This window comes from Anabrus simplex, chromosome 3 (assembly GCF_040414725.1).
Source record: "Anabrus simplex isolate iqAnaSimp1 chromosome 3, ASM4041472v1, whole genome shotgun sequence".
NCBI classification, from domain to species: domain Eukaryota; kingdom Metazoa; phylum Arthropoda; class Insecta; order Orthoptera; family Tettigoniidae; genus Anabrus; species Anabrus simplex.
In genome coordinates this window covers 486,657,413-486,675,557 of record NC_090267.1, presented here as the reverse complement: position 1 = coordinate 486,675,557, position 18,145 = coordinate 486,657,413, and the positions used below count along the sequence as shown (strand labels likewise).

Below are 18,145 nucleotides of genomic sequence, written 5' to 3'. Positions count from 1 at the left end.
TGCATGTTCACAATGAGCTGTAGTCAACAATGAATAACTGTTCTGTTGAAGCAGCTGTGTGTTGGCAGGGACCCAGGTCTTATCCACCAGTGCCAACCCTCTTGAAATATAACATCAAACTTACCTCAGGAAGAAATTCCTTGAAATATAAAAATAAAATTCCAGCTGCCCCAAAAATGGGGCAGTGGGCATATATGGGTTAACTCGTTAAAAATAAAGGGTGACTAAACGATCACTTAATTTTAATGGTAAATACTGCAATTAGGTAAAAATGAGATACACCTCCAGATATGACAGAGTTCATAATTGATTTCACAGGTTAGTTTACATTTTCTCGCATCTGGTTAAATTATGGAAAGGTTATTATCATGTAAATTTATAGCAATAAGGTTATCATTTCTCTACAGGCGCTTGAAGTACTGTATGTTTTCATCATATGTATAGTACGGTTAAGTTAGGATAGGTGACGCAGTTTGAATAAGGAAACTGAAACGTTCGCCACAAAATGCGATTGATCATCTTTAGTACGGTATAGTTTTCTCACTATGTGCATTTGCGAGCTCTCTCGTCGACATTCGAAGGCGATGTTGGAGTCGATTAGTAATACTCAACGACTGCTGTTCTCTAAAGAAAATTCGAAATGAAAGAGGATAACGAGTCTTCGTAATAAACGCGTAAATAATGTGGCCGATAGCAGTTGTTAACTCATTAAAAATAACAGCTGAAGTAAACAGTCTCTTAATTTTAATGTTATATACTGAAATTAAGTAAGAATGTGATACACCTCAAGATATGGCAGAGTACATCACTGATTTCAGAGGATAGTTCATAATTTTTTGCGTCTAGTTAAATTTCGGAAAGGCTATTCACTTGTAAATGTTTAGCGAGGATAACAATAGTTTCAGATATGTTTTCATGACACATATACGGTTAGGTTAGGCGACTCCATTTGAAGAAGAAAACTGGAGTGATAACTGTATTTCTCCGAATCCAAGACAACATTTTTTCCCCTCAGAATCTCACGCAAAAAATCAAGGGTCGTCTTGCATTCGCAGCCTAACAGTAATGAATACCACTGGCAACTCTCGCGGTAACCATGCTGCCTCTTTTCTCCCGTGCTGCCTCTTTTCTCCCGCGCACGCACACACAAAATTCGTTGACAATAAACGACCGCCTCTTTATTATACATCGCTAGGCATGACAACCGGTTGTACAGTGCCTGTGTGTAACGTCACTGGATCTTGGGAAATAGTGAAGATATAATGACATTATGTTAGCCTCTACAAGAACGTTTCTCAGATCTGCAGAATGGCATCAAAACATGCGAGCCTTCGAATTCTTACAGAAAGGCCACGGCTACTCGGTGCCAGAGTTAAAACGCGTCTACTGTACCTGACTTAGTAAAATTAATTTTTATAGACAGCAAGAATATTATCATGATGGATAGTCGTAAAGATACATGGAACAGGTATTGCCGCAAATTTTCAACGGGTTCTCGTTGATATTATGATGCCAATTTTAAGTTAATGGTTATTAAACACTTGGAAATGTAGAATAACTGTGCAGCTGCAAGAAAATATGGCATAGGCCTAACTAAAGCCAATATTTTGCGCCAGCGTGCAGACAAAGATAGCTTAAAAAAATGTGTACTGTACAAACAATGCATTCAGTGGTCCGCAACAAGGACTGTTTAAAGAAGTCGAAGATTAAATTGTGATGTATGTGCACGAAAAATGCAAGGGCGGAATGGCCATATCATGGCGCTGTAAACTCGTTCGATGACCTTCAACTTCCGCGATTAGGCCTATACGTCGCTAGCTGCTGACGTTGGCCGAACACGGCAAGCGAGACGTGCGTGTAGCGGTAGCCGGTTATATCTGATGCTTAGTAAAAGTTCCGTAACAGTTTTATAGACAGCAAGAATATTTTTCTGAAGGATCGCCGTATTGTAGAGACTCATTGAATAGGTATTGCCGGCAAATGTTCAACGGGTTCTCTTCGGTATTGTGATGCCAATTTTAAGTTAATGGTCATTAAACCCGCGGAAATAAAGAGTAATTGTGCAGCCGCCAAAAAATTGTGGCACAACGAAATCCAATGTTCGGCGTCTAAAGATAGTCTAAAAATGTGTACTGTGCAACAAAGGCATTCATATGATTTTACAAAGCACTTTTTGAGCCTGATTTAAATTTTTTGAAGGAGAAAGTGGGGTTCGTCTTGGATTTGGAGAAATACGGTACTGTAATTTTTCAGAATGAAATTAAACATACCCTTTCACGTAGTATCGGACTTCGAAAAATAACAAACAAGAAAGCCGTAGTGTGGATATCATCCGTGAAAACGCAAGTTTTGAACTTATTAAAATTGAGGAAAGCCAGTAAAAAATGCAAAGTACGCGGAAAGAAGAATAGATTACAATAAAGTGAATGGACACCTTGCGCGGCGGTGTGTGCCACCAGTCGCACACTGCCAGCTAAGGTGCACACACCGCCGCGTGAGGTCCAATTTGTTTCCGCTATGAACTGAGAGTCCCACCCATTAATACGTGCAGTGTCTACTTACTCCTCAAGGAGAATTCTAAAATTTTACATTCAGTCTGCACAGTTCCAACAATCAACCATGTAGCCCTATCAACACAGCTTGGTTCCTTAATACACCTAGTATCAAATTTTCTGCTTAAGCTGATACAGTGTATAATCAACTCCTCACAGATTCTTCTAGAGAGTAACATCTACACATTTGTTACTCAAACATTTGTACATACTTGTATACTTATCTTATGTGTGTCACCTTATATTGTGTTCATTCTTAGTACCTTAGCACTCGGTCCACAACCGTTATGTATTACCAGGACCTACTGAATTCCATCTGATACACCATGTGTCTAAAATCATACCAAAATTTACCTACAACACAGAGCATCTCATTTGTAATGTTATACCCAGACTTTTTAGCATGTTTAATGTGCTTGTATTATATATTGTTCACCTATGTCACTCGTAATATTTCAGTTTCATTTGCAACCTTTTGAGCACCATAGCACCTCGCCTAATTCAACCACACATCCTATTGTTAATTATGTATTCATAAGGTTCTTACTGCTTAGAAAAATGTTTTAGGATTTCGTCAAATATTGTGAATGTTTAAATATGGCTGATGATGACCCCGAGTAGGATTGAAACTAGTCCCATGTAATGTAAATAACATTGTAAATACAACTATGTATTGAATAGGTGGAAAACTTTCCTGTTTATAGGTCAGCATATGAAGGATTTTCAACATAATTTTACTAACATTGAACAAGATCTCACAGTACTACAGGTTCTCAATAAAGGTCCTTTGCTGGACATCACTGAGAGTTGTTATATTCACCTAGATCAATACTACAATACAAATTTAAATCTTAACAACATCTCTGAGAAACCATAAATATTGTTCGACTTTCTGATTTTCAGACTTATAAAAATTTCCAATAGCAAATCAGTTTTTCAAAGCATACATAATACGTTTTCACGTTGTGCTCTCTCACCACATCACCCTACCTAATTCCCCTATTTCTTCCCCCCTCCCAACCCTGTCTCTAACTCAAACTCCTCCCATCACCTCCCCTGATTAACTTCTTCCCCTTCCCCTTGCAACACAAAGTACTACTGGTCTCGGTGCCATACAACTCTCAGTGTCTTCTCTAACTCCCGATGATACACGTTGCGCACGCCGCCAGAGGTGAGTCTCATATTTACTAAACATTTTTTAGTACAGGACCTCATTCATTTTCAAAAGTTTTTCCAAATTTCCCCATTTCTCTGTCTGCTTCAGTTTCCACTTTGAACTGAGAACATCTTCTAGCACCCTGGGGCAAATACGGTGTCCACCTCATGTTCACATAAAATACATAGTCTTACCATAAAAACTGTCCCAAACGTTTTAAGTAAATTGATACAAAATGGTTAGAGATATTTTAATATCCTAATAACAAGTGTTACACAGATGCATTATGAACCACAACCACAAATAATTATTCAAAATGGCCACCATTTGCAAGCACACAGGTCTTTAGTCTTTGTGGCCACTCATCATTGGCATTACACAACACATCAACTGGAAATTCTGCAACTGCCTTCCGAAGAGACTGCTTTAAGCTTTCAATATTGCAGTGTCTTTTCTTGCAAGCCATCTCCTGAAGCTTGGACCACAATTTGTAGTCCAAAGGGTTTAAATTTGTACTTGCAGATGGCCAATCTGAAGTGGAAATGAAATCAGGAACATTTGCCTCCAATCACTGCTGGGTTGCCCGTGCCTTGTGCGCTGGGGCTGAGTCCTGCTGGAAGCTCCAGTTCCGTCCATGGAAGAGGGTGTTGTTGAGATTCTTGACCAGTCCCTCAAGCACTGTCTCCTGGTACACTTTAGCTGAAGTTTTGACTCCCTTTTCACAGAACTGGAGCTCCGTTATGCCCTCGAAGCTCACACCCCACCACACCATAAGTGATGAGGGATGATGACCCCTATGGATCCTTGGAGCCTTTTCACCTGCTTCTCTAGAGGAATGGGCATATATCCTGTCGTTTTGGGCGTTGAAAGTTTCCTCAACACTGAAAATCTTTTCAACCGTAAACAGGATTCGACGATGACCATTAGCCGCGTAACTCTTAAGTAAGCGCTTTGATTTTAGGAGCGTCTGGCGCTTCATTTCATTTGTCAGGAGATGTCCTTTGCGTTGTTTGTAAGCATGGAGTCCCAGGTCAATGCTTAACGTGCAAGACATAGACATTTTTGATATCTGTAACTCACGAGCCATCACTGATTGTCTCCGTACCGGATTTCGTCGCACACGAGCCGCCACTGCTTTGATGAGTTCTGGCGTTCGTACTGTGCGTGGTCTTCCTTGCCGCGGGCGATCTCTCACAGTTCCAACCTCAACAAATTGATTTATAGTGCGGTAAACAAATTTCGTACTAATTTTCAGCTTCTGGAGGGTTTTGAAAATCTCCCCTGGTGATTGCCCTACCTTGTGTAACACTGAAGCCTCATTCACAATGCAAACGTAACCGTAAGCTTAACGATGTAACGTAACCGTACAATTAATGTAACATTTGTGGTATTCACAATGGAGGAACGTAACATTAACGTAAAGAGTACACAGCAGCCAATCAAACACTGCCATGTTATTTAGCACGGAAGTCGGGTTTTGGGCTATCTTGCAGTTTTATATTTCAGTACCTCGATGGAATCAAACAACGTGGTAGCGGAATTCATATTACTTCAAACATCTATTTCTTTGCTGCTGGGAGCTGTGTAGGCCTACGGTACCTGAAAAGGCGGTGCAGAAAATGGGTTCATCTCTTGAATCAAAGAAGGTTATCTCAGGGCGATTTTGGTAGTCTACTGTAAGAAATGACCCTCATCAGTTCGTTTTGGACATGCGGATGAAACCTGAACTGTTCGCCTTTCTTACGATTCGCTTCCCCTTTTCTAATAAAAAAGAAATGTAAGGTCTCCTTTACCGACATCTATGACCCTATCTATCACACCCCGATGAGAAGTTTGGATCTATTTGTTTGGATGATATCGTTTTCGTAAACTAGTAGTCCTTCATAACGTTAATATACAGGGACACTGTTTTATTTATGACAGGGATTGTCTCGTCCGTTCGCCAGCGCTGCGAGCTTATCTCCCCATATTTACCATCAGATTTCATTGCTACAAGATATTTATTTCCACCTATTACTTTTTCGGTACAGCATATTTGTAATTCCTTTTTCCTTCTATCACACATACACACAAAGATTAATTTGAAAGAGAAGTACAAGCGTTTTGTCGAAAGAAGTCATTATATTGTGCACAACACACAATGTTTACCTCTGCTCTGATTGGCTGGTTCTTAAAGTTAACGTAAAATTAACCGCAAGAGCTTGGAGTTTGCAGTCCCTTAATTTTACGGACTCGCAGTTAAGTTTACGTCGGCTCATTGTGAATGGTTCCATTAGATAAGATGGCCGCTAACTTCTAAGTTAACGTTAATTTTAAGTTTACGTTACGTTACGTTTGTATTGTGAATGGGGCTTTACACGGCCACACGATTCTCATACTCCCCCCCCCCCCCATTCTATCTTGAAAACTTCAAACTGACAACTGTACACTTCTGCAGCTCAACCAACAATGACTGACGCCTCACGATACCGGTTTTGTAGCCGCTCCCTCATTTGGGCGGAAGTACAGCCACCCTCAAAAATTGGGACAGTATTTATGGTAAGAGTGGGTATAATAATTAAAAATCCACAGCAGACCAACTCCAGCCATAGCTTTGTTAAGGGTTGTTTTTGGTTAGAGAAGACCTGCATTTTACTATGAAAAATGGAGCTTGAAGAATTTTCACGTTCTTTCTAGATTTAAAACCAGTAATGTCATTTTAAAATAGGTTAAGTTATTTTAAGAAAGAACACATACAATTTTAATGACCAGTATTTCACCCAGTGCTTAGTAAATGTTTTTTTTGACTGAAGCTCCTAAGATTTTTTATCTTACATTTCAAGACTCGGTGAACTTTCATCAAGAGGATTTTCACTTTGTATAAGACATTACTCATTAAAAAAGAAAATGATGCTATATTTTCAGAAAAAGAGAACTTTTAAGCAAGTGTTATAAACTATTGTTCCCAGCTCATCTTTTTTAATCATGTCAATTTCCACCAATTTTCCATAAGATTAGTTTACATTTTTATTATAAGGACATGGCCGCTTCCTTCCCACTCCTAGCCCTTCCCTGTCCCATCGTCACCATAAGACCTATCTGTGTCGGTGCGATGTAAAGCAAAAAAAAAAAGGGCATTTTTATTACACATTGTTTTTGTAACCTTAAGTTGTCGTTGGAAAATACAATGGATTCGAAGGGTTCTAAAACTCAAGAACGATCCAGTTTACTCTGCCATCTGGTAGAATAAAATGGAACATGAAAATTGATGGACAGACGGCCTAGATGGCGTCAAAATGTCTGCACGTGGTAGCTGAGACATACAATCATCATCATCATCATCATCATCATCATCATTGGTTTTATGGTAATGAAAATTATTTCTTAGACTGTGTAGTCTGTTTTCAAGTTTCTGGTTTAAGGTGATGCAGACATGCATTGAAACCGGTCTCATTATTAATGAAATGTTATAATTCATCTTATAACATAGTATTATATTGAATAGGTGGACCCCACTATTTTGTTCCCATTATATTCTTGGTTCAATACGGATTAATATGAAGTTCTTAAACTTGGCGTATGTCTATTTCACAAAGTCTCCCTGGGGAGTATGAAGAAAACTTAACGGCCTTTCAGTGTCACATTATTCATGTGAGGAAGCTTAATTCTTATTTGCCGTCGCAAATTGAGAATGCTGACCAGACACCTGTCTATTTTGAAATGTCGTTGGAAAATACAATGGATTCGAAGGGTTCTAAAACTCAAGAAAGATCCAGTTTACTCTGCCATCTGGTAGAATAAAATTGAACATGAAAATTGATGGACAGACGGCCTAGACGGCGTCAAAATGTCTGTATGTGGTAGCTGAGACATACAATCATCATCATCATCATCATCATCATCATCATCATCATCATTGGTTTTATGGTAATGAAAATTATTTCTTGACTGTGTATTTGTTTTCAGACTCTTGATTTGATGAAACTTGATATGGCAAATTTTACCATTTCACTTATCAGACCCAACATTATTGCAACAAGTATTGAATATGAGAGGAAGAAGTTTGCAGAGATTTTGAAGGTGCAACCTGGTAAGTAATTTTTTTTAAACTTTTATTATTGAACAAAAGTATAATATAGGTATTATATCATGGGGGCATGGAAGAATATGAGTAAGAGCAGCTCACCTTTGCAAGGACATGAAGGATGCTCTTGTAGTCACTTAAAGTAGCCAAAAAAAAAAAATCAGCATTATGTTCACTTCAGAGAGGAACAGATGCTCTGTATGTGGAACTATAGATTGCCAAGCATTTCAGAAGGGATATGTAGGAATAGAATAGATTTATTGTAGAAAATAATAGAATTTATTGTCATTAAACAATGCAAATTGTTGCCATTGAGGCTTTCATGGCCCGTACTTATAGACATGATATAGGCTTTTGCCATGTCGCTTTATTTTCTTGACACAGCATAAGCCCAAAAGCCTCATGTCTGCTGACAAAAGTCCAACAATCCATTTTTTTTAAAATATGTTCGTATAAATTCATGCATATACAGTAAAAGGTTGCTGTGAGGAGACTCTGAGTCCACTCTGGACTCGAGAATGAACTGATGTGCAGTCACGAAAACGGAAAGCAGCAGGGCAGTTCCATTCAGTAGCAAGCCGAAACCCAGCCATGGCCCTCACATTGAGACCTTGTGAACGCAAGCCAGATGCAGAGTGAGGCACTTCCCTGGGAACTTAAAATTTTCAAAATTTCCAAAATTCTCCTAGGGGGTCATGCTGGGCGAAGTGGGGGTTAACAAAACTGGGGCTCAGAAGTAAATAACCATAAGTATGCAAGAGTACAAACTTTTTACCCAGTGTGTAACTTTATTTCCAGAGCAATGATCTGTGGTTTTCATGGGCTTAAACATTTACTGAAAATCCTAATTAAATGTTTTAGCATCAATCCTCAAGAAAATGTTGAGGGAATTTTTTGAGGTACCGTACCATTAAATGGAAATTAGTAATTAACACTGTACGTAAAGGTAGATCATTATCATCATTTCCCAACTCCAGCTTCCCGGGTGTTGTGTACAAGGGGTCACCATCTCCTTCTGTCTTCAAACATCTTCTGTTCCTGTACATCCTCCCATTTGTGTCCTCTCTCCTCCACATCTGATCTTACAGTCTCTATCCAGCATTTTCTTGGTCTTCCGTGTGGTCTTCATCCTATGAGATTAAGGTCAAAGTATTTTCTGGCAGGTCTTTTCCTGTTCATTCTCATTGTGTGCCCATACGACTAAAGTCTGCTTTTCTTTACGACACTGGTAATAAAAACCTCGATACAACAATTCCTATTCACTTCATTTCTGATCTTGTCCTTTCTGGTAGTTTGGTTCATGGTTCTAATGAATCTCATTTCAGTTGGTTGGATTCTACTGAAGTCTTTGTTTAATAGGGTACATGTCTCTAAACCGTACGTGAGGATTGGTGCAAAGTAAGTGTGGTACATAATTGTTTTTGCTTTTTGTGGTATTTTGCATTCCCAGAGAAGGTAGATATAAAACCAAAAGTAGATATGAATGAACTGGAGTTAACCACATATGGAGCCGACCCCATGTAACTGGGAAAAGACCATTCATTATAGTAATAATAGTAATAATAATAATAATAATAATACCGAGCTCGATAGCTGCAGTCGCTTAATTGCGGCCAGTATCCAGTATTCGGGAGATAGTAGGTTCGAACCCCACTGTCGGCAGCCCTGAAAATGGTTTTCCGTGGTTTCCCATTTTCACACCAGGCAAATGCTGGGGCTGTACCTTAATTAAGGCCACGGCCACTTCCTTCCCACTCCTAGCCCTTCCCTGTCCCATCGTCGCCGTAAGACCTATCTGTGTCGGTGCGACGTAAAGCAACTAGCAAAAAAAAAAAAAAAAAAAAAAAAAAAAAAAAAAAAAAAAAAAAAAATAATAATAATAATAATTTGGTCCAGATGAATACTACTGTTTTTCTGACATGAGTTTTAAGCATCTTGTAGTCAAATGTAATATATATTTTTCATAAACTTATAAACATTACGACTTAAGGAAATGGACTTATAGCCATAGATTGAATTATTTTGGATATTGTATTCCATTCTCTCTACAATCTCTTAATCCTCGTGAATTTTCAGAAGTTGAGCTAAATCTTTGTATTAAAACTTATAACGTAGATTTTAAAACTGCTCACTCTTTGCACCCTTAAGCTGAAAATCACTACAGTTTTCTGCTGCAGATGAGGATACTTTATTCTGTAAATACTATTTTCGTTGGGGCAATTTTAATTCTCTCTTCAGTTTTCCTTCTCTAGGACTGTGAGCTAATAAAATTGACATCCAATAAAATCGGTTGTTTCAGAACATGCTGAAGAAATGCATTGGTACTGGCATTTCATCCTAAAAAAGAAAGACATATTAAATTATAAGGAGTGTTATGAAAGTGTTGTGAACTTTTGGCTGGGAAGATTTGGGTATGTTCAGGGCTGTCAGTGGAGAGATGGCCATGGAATGACACTAGTAGATGAATAAGTTTCTAAAGGTAGAAAAGATTGTAATACGAATACAGTGGAACCTCGATATCAAGCATCACCTCGGGAGATAAATTTTATTTCGAGTTAATGAATTGTCGAGGTATATAGAATACCGTTTTTGAGCATGTATAGCACATAATTGAATCATAGGTATATACGGGCTTATATTGAATACATTATTTTTAACAGTATTTTAAAATATACAAACTCTATTTTATGGCATCACATTAATGATATATTGTAATTATGTATATAATAGTTTGTGCTTACTGTTTATGTATATTTAATCTTTGTATTGTTTTGTGTACATTACCATATCCTAATAATAATACATTAATTATAACCCTAATTATAATAACTTTTTAGAAGACAGAATTCAGTAGTGAAACAAGAAACATACCTCAGTTAACAGCTTTGGAAAAAATTCATTAGTCTCTTCCATTTGCCCAATGTAACCTAAAACTTGATGGAGCAAGGATTGAATGTGTGGAATGTTTTGGTTATCTTGGAAGCATCATTTCAAATCATGGGAAAGCTAGGCTGGAAGTCCAAAATAGAGTTCTTCTGCCAAGTGTGGAATCTAGTCTGGAATAATACAGTTCCCATAAGAGCTAAACAGACAATTTTCAGAGCATACCTTCTGCCAATCATGACTTACGGCTTAGAGAGTTGTGTCTTGTTGAAGAGAGACATCAGCATGCAGGTGTATGAAATTAAATTTTTGAGATCTTCTGTGCAGAAGACAAGAAGAGACAGAATCAGAAATGATTGTGTTAGGAGGGATATGCAAGTGACCTTAACATTGGAAGAAAGACTGCGCATTGCAAGGCTGAAATTGTTTGGCCATGTACAAAGGATGCTGGAGTCACATATTCCCAGACAGTGCAGTACTTGGAAAAAAAACCATTGGACATCCCAGAAGAAAGTGGCTAGACCAAACTAAAGATCTTTAAAAAGAAATTTTAAAAATGATATTACAGGATGTTAAAGGAGAGGAAGTCTATAATTATAAATTTAGATGGAGGCATATCGTCTACTCAAATCCTACCCTAGATGAAAACGACAAGTCAGCATGGAAAAACTCATCATTAACTTATTCTGCAGTGTGTTCCTTTTCTTGTTCCTTTCTTTTTATAACTTAAAATATTGGAGTGCTCCTGAAAGTGGCAGCAGTATCACCTGCCTGTCATAAAATGTGACAAGATTTGCAACCACGGTCCCCCCTAGCTTAATCATGCCAGTCTCCTCACTTTCATTTTTTCCTGTCCAACCCCCCTTGCATCAACTTGTTTCTTTTCCAACTATGACGGTATTAGGTCTGTGAGGCCTGCAGAATCTTTAATTTTCACACCCTTTGTGGCCCTACCCTTTCTTTTGTCAGTACCTTAATTTTTGAAGGTCAGGCCTCTTCTGTTTTCTCTTTTATTAGTATTAAGAGGATGGTTGTTGATGTTGATGATGAGGTGCCATCAAGTCGATGTTGACTCCTGGCAACTGCATGGATATTTCAGTCTTCAGCCATACACTTCAGATCTTTCAGTGACATGTTCATGTTGGATTAGATGGAGTCTGTCCATCTCAAAATGCTGGCCGCCCTTATCTTCGAGACCCCTCCACCTTCCCAAGCATAATAGTCTTTTCCAATGAATCAGAGCGTCTCATGTGTCCAAAATATGACAGGTGTAATCTTGTAATGAATGCCCCAAGAGACAGATCTGGTTTGACCTTTTGAATGACCTACGCATTTGTCTTCGTATGATGTAGATGTTGTTTCCCATATCGAACCTAAAATATTTTTCCTGAATGAGTAAATTTATAATACCAATATAATGGTTCGTTATTGGACATTATAAATTTTCCAGCTAACTCATTCTTGGTTGCCTGCGTTTCACCCTCGTGTGCTAAGTTAGGCTCGTCAGTTGGGACTTAGCACACCACCCAAGACGCAAGGCTAGTGCATACCGTGGAGGCCAATGCATAGGATATTTGAAGCCACCAGCAGTGCCAATGCACTATGGGAATCAACATCTATATCATTTGATGGCCAGGCAGGCATCTATTTTTTGGAAATGAGGCATAGCTCTCATAGTGCATTGGCACTGCTGGTGGCTTTAAATAGCCTATGCAGTGGCCTCCACGGTATGCAATAGCCTTGCGTCTTGGGTGGTGTGCTAAGTCCCAACTGCCGAGCCTATCTTAGCACACGAGGGCGAAACGCAGGCAACCAAGAATGAGTTAGCTGGAAAATTTATAATGTCCAATAACGGACCATTATATTGGTATTTGTCTTCGTAGTTGTCCAAGTTATACGCAGTATCCTTCTCCAACACTAGAGCTTAAATGCATCAATATGTTTTCTTTTTCACTTCCTTGTGGTCCAGCTTTCACAACCATTTTGTGCCGCTTTGGTACCAAAATATAGCAGACACAAGTAACGGTGTGGTTCTATACACTTCCATGTGTGGATCAATTATCAAAGGTTTAAAAAAAATTACACATCTTTAAAATTAATGAAATGTATTTAACTTTGAATTGAAAGAAACAGAAACCAACAAATATTCAGCAGTCCACTTAAGATATGAAGGAAAATATATAAAATAACAGTAATTCACTAAAATAAAAATAAGATCAACAACCTAGGTAACTAAAATCTATTTAAAACGTGGTCGGCCGACACAAAGAAAGAAAATGGTAGAAACCCTAAAACTATTACAATTAAACTAGCTTATGATAGTATTTGTGGTACATTTTTTAACATCTTTGTTTTTCTTTAAACAAAAATTTGCAGACCAAAAGGGGAAAATTTAGGTTTTTTGTTAAATTTTGTTGGTATCAAGGATGTCCCACCGTGCTTCCGCAAGCATTATTTCATCATCATCATCCCCAAGATTAAATTTATATCAGGTACATTAAAACACCAACAAATGTGGAAAATATGAACATGAAAGAGTGAAGGAAAATGCTAAAATATATTGTAGAAGAAAAGAATCAACATAGGATGTTCTACAAATACCAAAGTCTTTCATAGAGAATCAGCCACGCCAGCTTTTTATATCAACAAATAATCATCACCATCACTATGGCAATCCCCCAAAACAAAACAATAGAACCTTGAACCCTGGAACAGAACCCCACAATAAGAAAACTTACACATATTCAAACAATAGAGAAACTAGCAGATCCCATTACACGAAAAAAATCATAAGGATAATTAAAATGAGATGAAAAGGAAAACAGAAAACTGTTCCGTCATTAAACTTGAAGCGACTTATGTTTGTGAAACACTATTTAAATTGAACACCAAAGCAACAACTGATACACTGCAAAAGGTTGACAGAAGGATACTCAGAACAATCATTAATAAAAAACATCAGGTGGATGGACAATGGAGATTATTGCCTAATGCAGCGGTTTATAGGGAAAGTGAATCTATAATAGATATGATGAGAAAAATAAGAATTGCCTTTTTCTGTCATCTTTGTAGATTAAATGATAATAGGATAATAAAACAACTATTTAATTACTTTTGGAAGAGTAAAACAAAAAAATAATTGGTTTAAAGAAGTTCAGAATGATTTAGAAGAGCTGAATATTACAATGAAGCAAATTGAAAATAGAGAAGAAAAAAGGATTCTCAAGAACAAATAAATAAGATTGTCATTAAAAACTGTACAACACAAACAATATGTCATATCTGATGAAGAAAGGGCAGCCAGGTCAGCCAGAATGAAGAGGTTTTGGGAAAGGAAGAAGATGATGCAAGCTAAATCTTCAGTTAATTCTTTGTTAACGTAAATGTATTTGGGTTTGATTGAAGTGCTCCAATGTGGGCGTAAACTATGTAAATAAATAAATAAATAAATAAATGAGATCCGATTATTATTGAACGAACTTCTTGCGTAACATAATTTTACAGTCAGTTAGATATTAAGTAATAGTTCAGAACTATATGATGATAATGATGATGATAATGTGATTAACTGAACCCCATACATAAGGAAACGGTTTGCCGAAATAACAATAAGAATAACTTAAATCCCAAAAAGATACAATAAGCCCAACCAAATTTTAATTTAAGAAGGAAACATTACAAGTGATAAATAAGACGCTTATTTTCATAAGTTATGCGACATAATCCAGAAGGGTGACCACGTGAAGCTGATGTTTTGGTTCAGATTTTTTTTTTTTTTTTTTTTTTTAAGTTCATGACGAATAGGGTGAGACGAATATACATAAAGTCAACTTACAGTTCTGGTAGTTCAATGTAATAATCCAATTTGGGATCAGAGCATAATCACATATTTAAAACATACTGACCATACTGTACCATTTCCTGCCTTTATTGCCGACTAGACTCAGGGTTCGGTAAAGCGGTGGTCCTGTTCGATGAATTTTGGGCGACTCAAAGAAATTAATCTATACTTATACTAATGAGTATATTGACAGGAAGAATGGACATATATATTGAAATGAGAAACGCTAATGGGGTAAAATGGATTTATTTATCCCGAGAAAAACATATAAATGGTCCATGCTAAATGGAATATTATAATAATAACCGAAATCGACCTCAAACCAGTCGTAAATATAACTAATTACACTGCGTAAAGCGCTTACAAGAAAATTTTCAATTTAAACAAGCAAACAAGATCGGGTTCAGGCCCGACAAATTACAGTGAATCCTCGTAACTATACAGGGGAATTAGTCGTCAATATAATTAAGTTGATTGGATAAAATTTTAGCAATTACAGGTTAATTAATTATGAGCTGACGTAAAGTGACTTCGGCCTCTGCCACGGTTTTAACGTTCGCAGCGATTAGCGTCCGTTGAACTTCTACCGGTAATTGCCTGGATATAGCAGCGATAATCTCATTCTCGCTTGGGGGCACGTCTAGATCCCTAAACTTAATGACCTGGGCCACGAAGAAAGGAGAAGACTTGGTTGGCCACGTGGTTGGATATTTCCTCGTGTATAATTCCATCCGAAGTCCTTGTTGCACAGTGACATCCCAAAATTTATTTAGAAAGGCCTCCCTAAACTCTTCATACGTGCTAAACGTATATCTGAACGCACTCATCCACTTTAGGGCGTCGTCTCCTAGAAATTTCTCCACAGTTCTGAGCTTTCTCTCTGGAGGTATCTTTAAATCAGACATATAATCCCCAAGCTCACGTAGAAATGCCCGTGGTGTCCTATCCTCTATCCCCGTGAATATCTTCGGCTTGTCCTCAGGAGCACGAATAATATTATATACAGGCGTCCCTCCTGTCGCGTTGGGAGTCGAAGTACGTTCTTCGGGTCTAGGGAGATGTAAAAGTTCGTTGAATAATGCGGGCTCGCTGCTCTGGCTTGCAGGTCTCTCCATGCTTTGCTGCTGTATCGAGCATTTAATACGGCTGACCTCTTTATTAGTACGTAAATCGATCAGCTCAATTTTATCCTTCATATGTGCTAGTTCCTGCTCCATTGAGCTCAGCTTGCTCTGATTTTTCTGTGTGACCTCACTCCAAGCCTCGATACTAGCACCTACTTCCTGATTGTTTGCCCTCACTAATTCGCGGTCCGCCAATATCATTCTCTTCACTTCCTTCCCTTTTTCAGCTATTTCATCCTCCATTTCTTCCCTCAATTGTTTCTCCATCTCCAACATCTTTTCCTCAGTTTCCCGTTGCCTTTCCTTAATTTTGATTTCTAATTTGTCTTCCGTCTTCTGCTGGGCGTTAGCAATTTTAATACTAATCTCGGCCGACATGGTTTCAAATCGAGTCTCAGTATCTGTAGATAACTTATCTATGGCACTTCGGTTTAAACCTATTTCCGTTCGGGCCCCATCCAAGCTTGACGTCATCTCATCTAAGCGCTTGTCTGTCTTAGTAGCATTTTCCGCCACCTTGCTAGATAATTCCTCAACAGAATTCCTTATCCTTTCAACCTGCATTTGAGTCTTAATTTCTACCTCGTCTAGTCGCTTCTCTACTCTCTGTAACCCTTCACGACAGCATTTCTGCACAGTGTCTATTCTCACCTCTAACTCTCCTGTCACCTGCTTTAATTGCGCGCTTAGTTCCTCACGTAATTTCTCCCTATTATCCGCAACTTGCTTAAATTGTTCATCTATTCTATTTGCGAGTTCCAACATACGCTCCCTTTCGCGCTTATCCGCCTCCTCCGTCTTTTGGTCCATCCTATTTGAAAGTTCCTCTCCTAGCTTTCCTACCGCCTCGTCCATACGACGTGGACTCTCCTGCGCGTTCAGTTCCAACTTCGCCAACAAATCCTCTAAGGTCATCGACATGATTACACTGTTAAAAATGTGACGGCGCGGCTGGGTCACCGGGACGAATGAACTATACGTACGGGTCAATTATTCCCTGTATTTCACTGTACTTTAAGAATTATTAAAATTTAAGCTTCTAATACCCTACGTTAATCAGACAGCAATCAATGTGGCTAAATAACTCACCACTTAGAAGCTTCCTATCGGACCAAATTTATGTTTTCCTAATACCGCAATAACACAATAAAAGTACAATCACGAGGAATTATTTTAAAAAAATATAAATTGTAGCCCCAAATATTTCAGCTTTATAAAAATCTGTAAATATCCTAACTTTGGGCTCAAGGCTAAGTGCTAGACAACAGCACATGACCCTGCTTACAACACATCTCCGGTTTGAGACGAATATTCCAAACAGAGGTTTATCGGCCACAAACCTTTGACATAGACGCAAGCATAATCATACTACTTCACATGGAACTGAGGTCATCCCGTGTATCTAACCTTATTCTAGTTGGAAAGCTATGTAAGATACTGGCAATTAACATTTGTACGCAAAGAGATGTTCAGGCTGTCTGTGACGATTCATATCTGAAGGATATGTCATCGTCCACTTTACCTCATTGAGAAATCATTTTATTGTTCTCAGGCTCAGATAGAGTCATTTAATTTGTCTGACATGCCTTGCTTATCGGCTCATGTTTCTCATTTCACCTAACACTAGAATTTAAATGCCGATTCAGATCTAACGTTATCTGGTGCATTTAGGCTTTCCTGATTCTTCCTAAACACACGATTTCAATCGAAACCTTGCCCTTATGTCCGTATACTAACACGTATACCCGCACATAGGACTGCTAGACTCAAGATGTCTAACGCTAGATTGCCAGGTTTTAGTGCACCCCGGTTCGAAGTTAACTACTCCTACATTAAATACTAAATGCCTGACTTCGAACCAATGCCCTAACATGATAACGAAATAAATATAATAACTACACTTGCGGGCGTCTTACGCTATGGCGCTAAAGAAGGTAGACACAGCTCAAATGGCACTCGCCTCATGTTCTAATTCCATGGTTTACTCCGAACAAGATTATAAGCTCTGTTCAAATACTAATAATCATAATAACGCATCCACACTTAGGGTCATTACATAAATATCTTTCCTAAAGATGCGCTCTATCAAAATGTCGCACAGTGGATACAATATTATGGTCACGCACGTTCAGATAATCCTAACATTACGTCGCGAAGAGGATACATCAGGTGCCGCCCAAATGACGATTGCCCCAACGTTGTACAGGCGCCAGAAAATATATGTACCATTTCCTGCCTTTATTGCCGACTAGACTCAGGGTTCGGTAAAGCGGTGGTCCTGTTCGATGAATTTTGGGCGACTCAAAGAAAATTAATCTATACTTATACTAATGAGTATATTGACAGGAAGAATGGACATATATATTGAAATGAGAAACGCTAATGGGGTAAAATGGATTTATTAATCCCGAGAAAAACATATAAATGGTCCATGCTAAATGGAATATTATAATCATAACCGAAATCGACCTCAAACCAGTCGTAAATATAACTAATTACACTGCGTAAAGCGCTTACAAGAAAATT

The 18,145-nt window shown here is 38.2% G+C and overlaps 1 protein-coding gene across 3 annotated transcripts in view; it reads left to right on the top strand.

The window, feature by feature from the left end:
- Positions 1-18,145, top strand: part of LOC136866549 (T-complex protein 11-like protein 1) — a 286,302-nt gene that overhangs the window by 166,515 nt on the left and 101,642 nt on the right. For all 3 annotated transcript variants that reach the window (XM_067143620.2, XM_067143622.2, XM_067143619.2), the window contains exon 7: positions 7,654-7,777. In XM_067143620.2, coding sequence (XP_066999721.1) covers positions 7,654-7,777 — 124 coding nt within the window. The remainder of the gene's footprint in view (positions 1-7,653; positions 7,778-18,145) is intronic.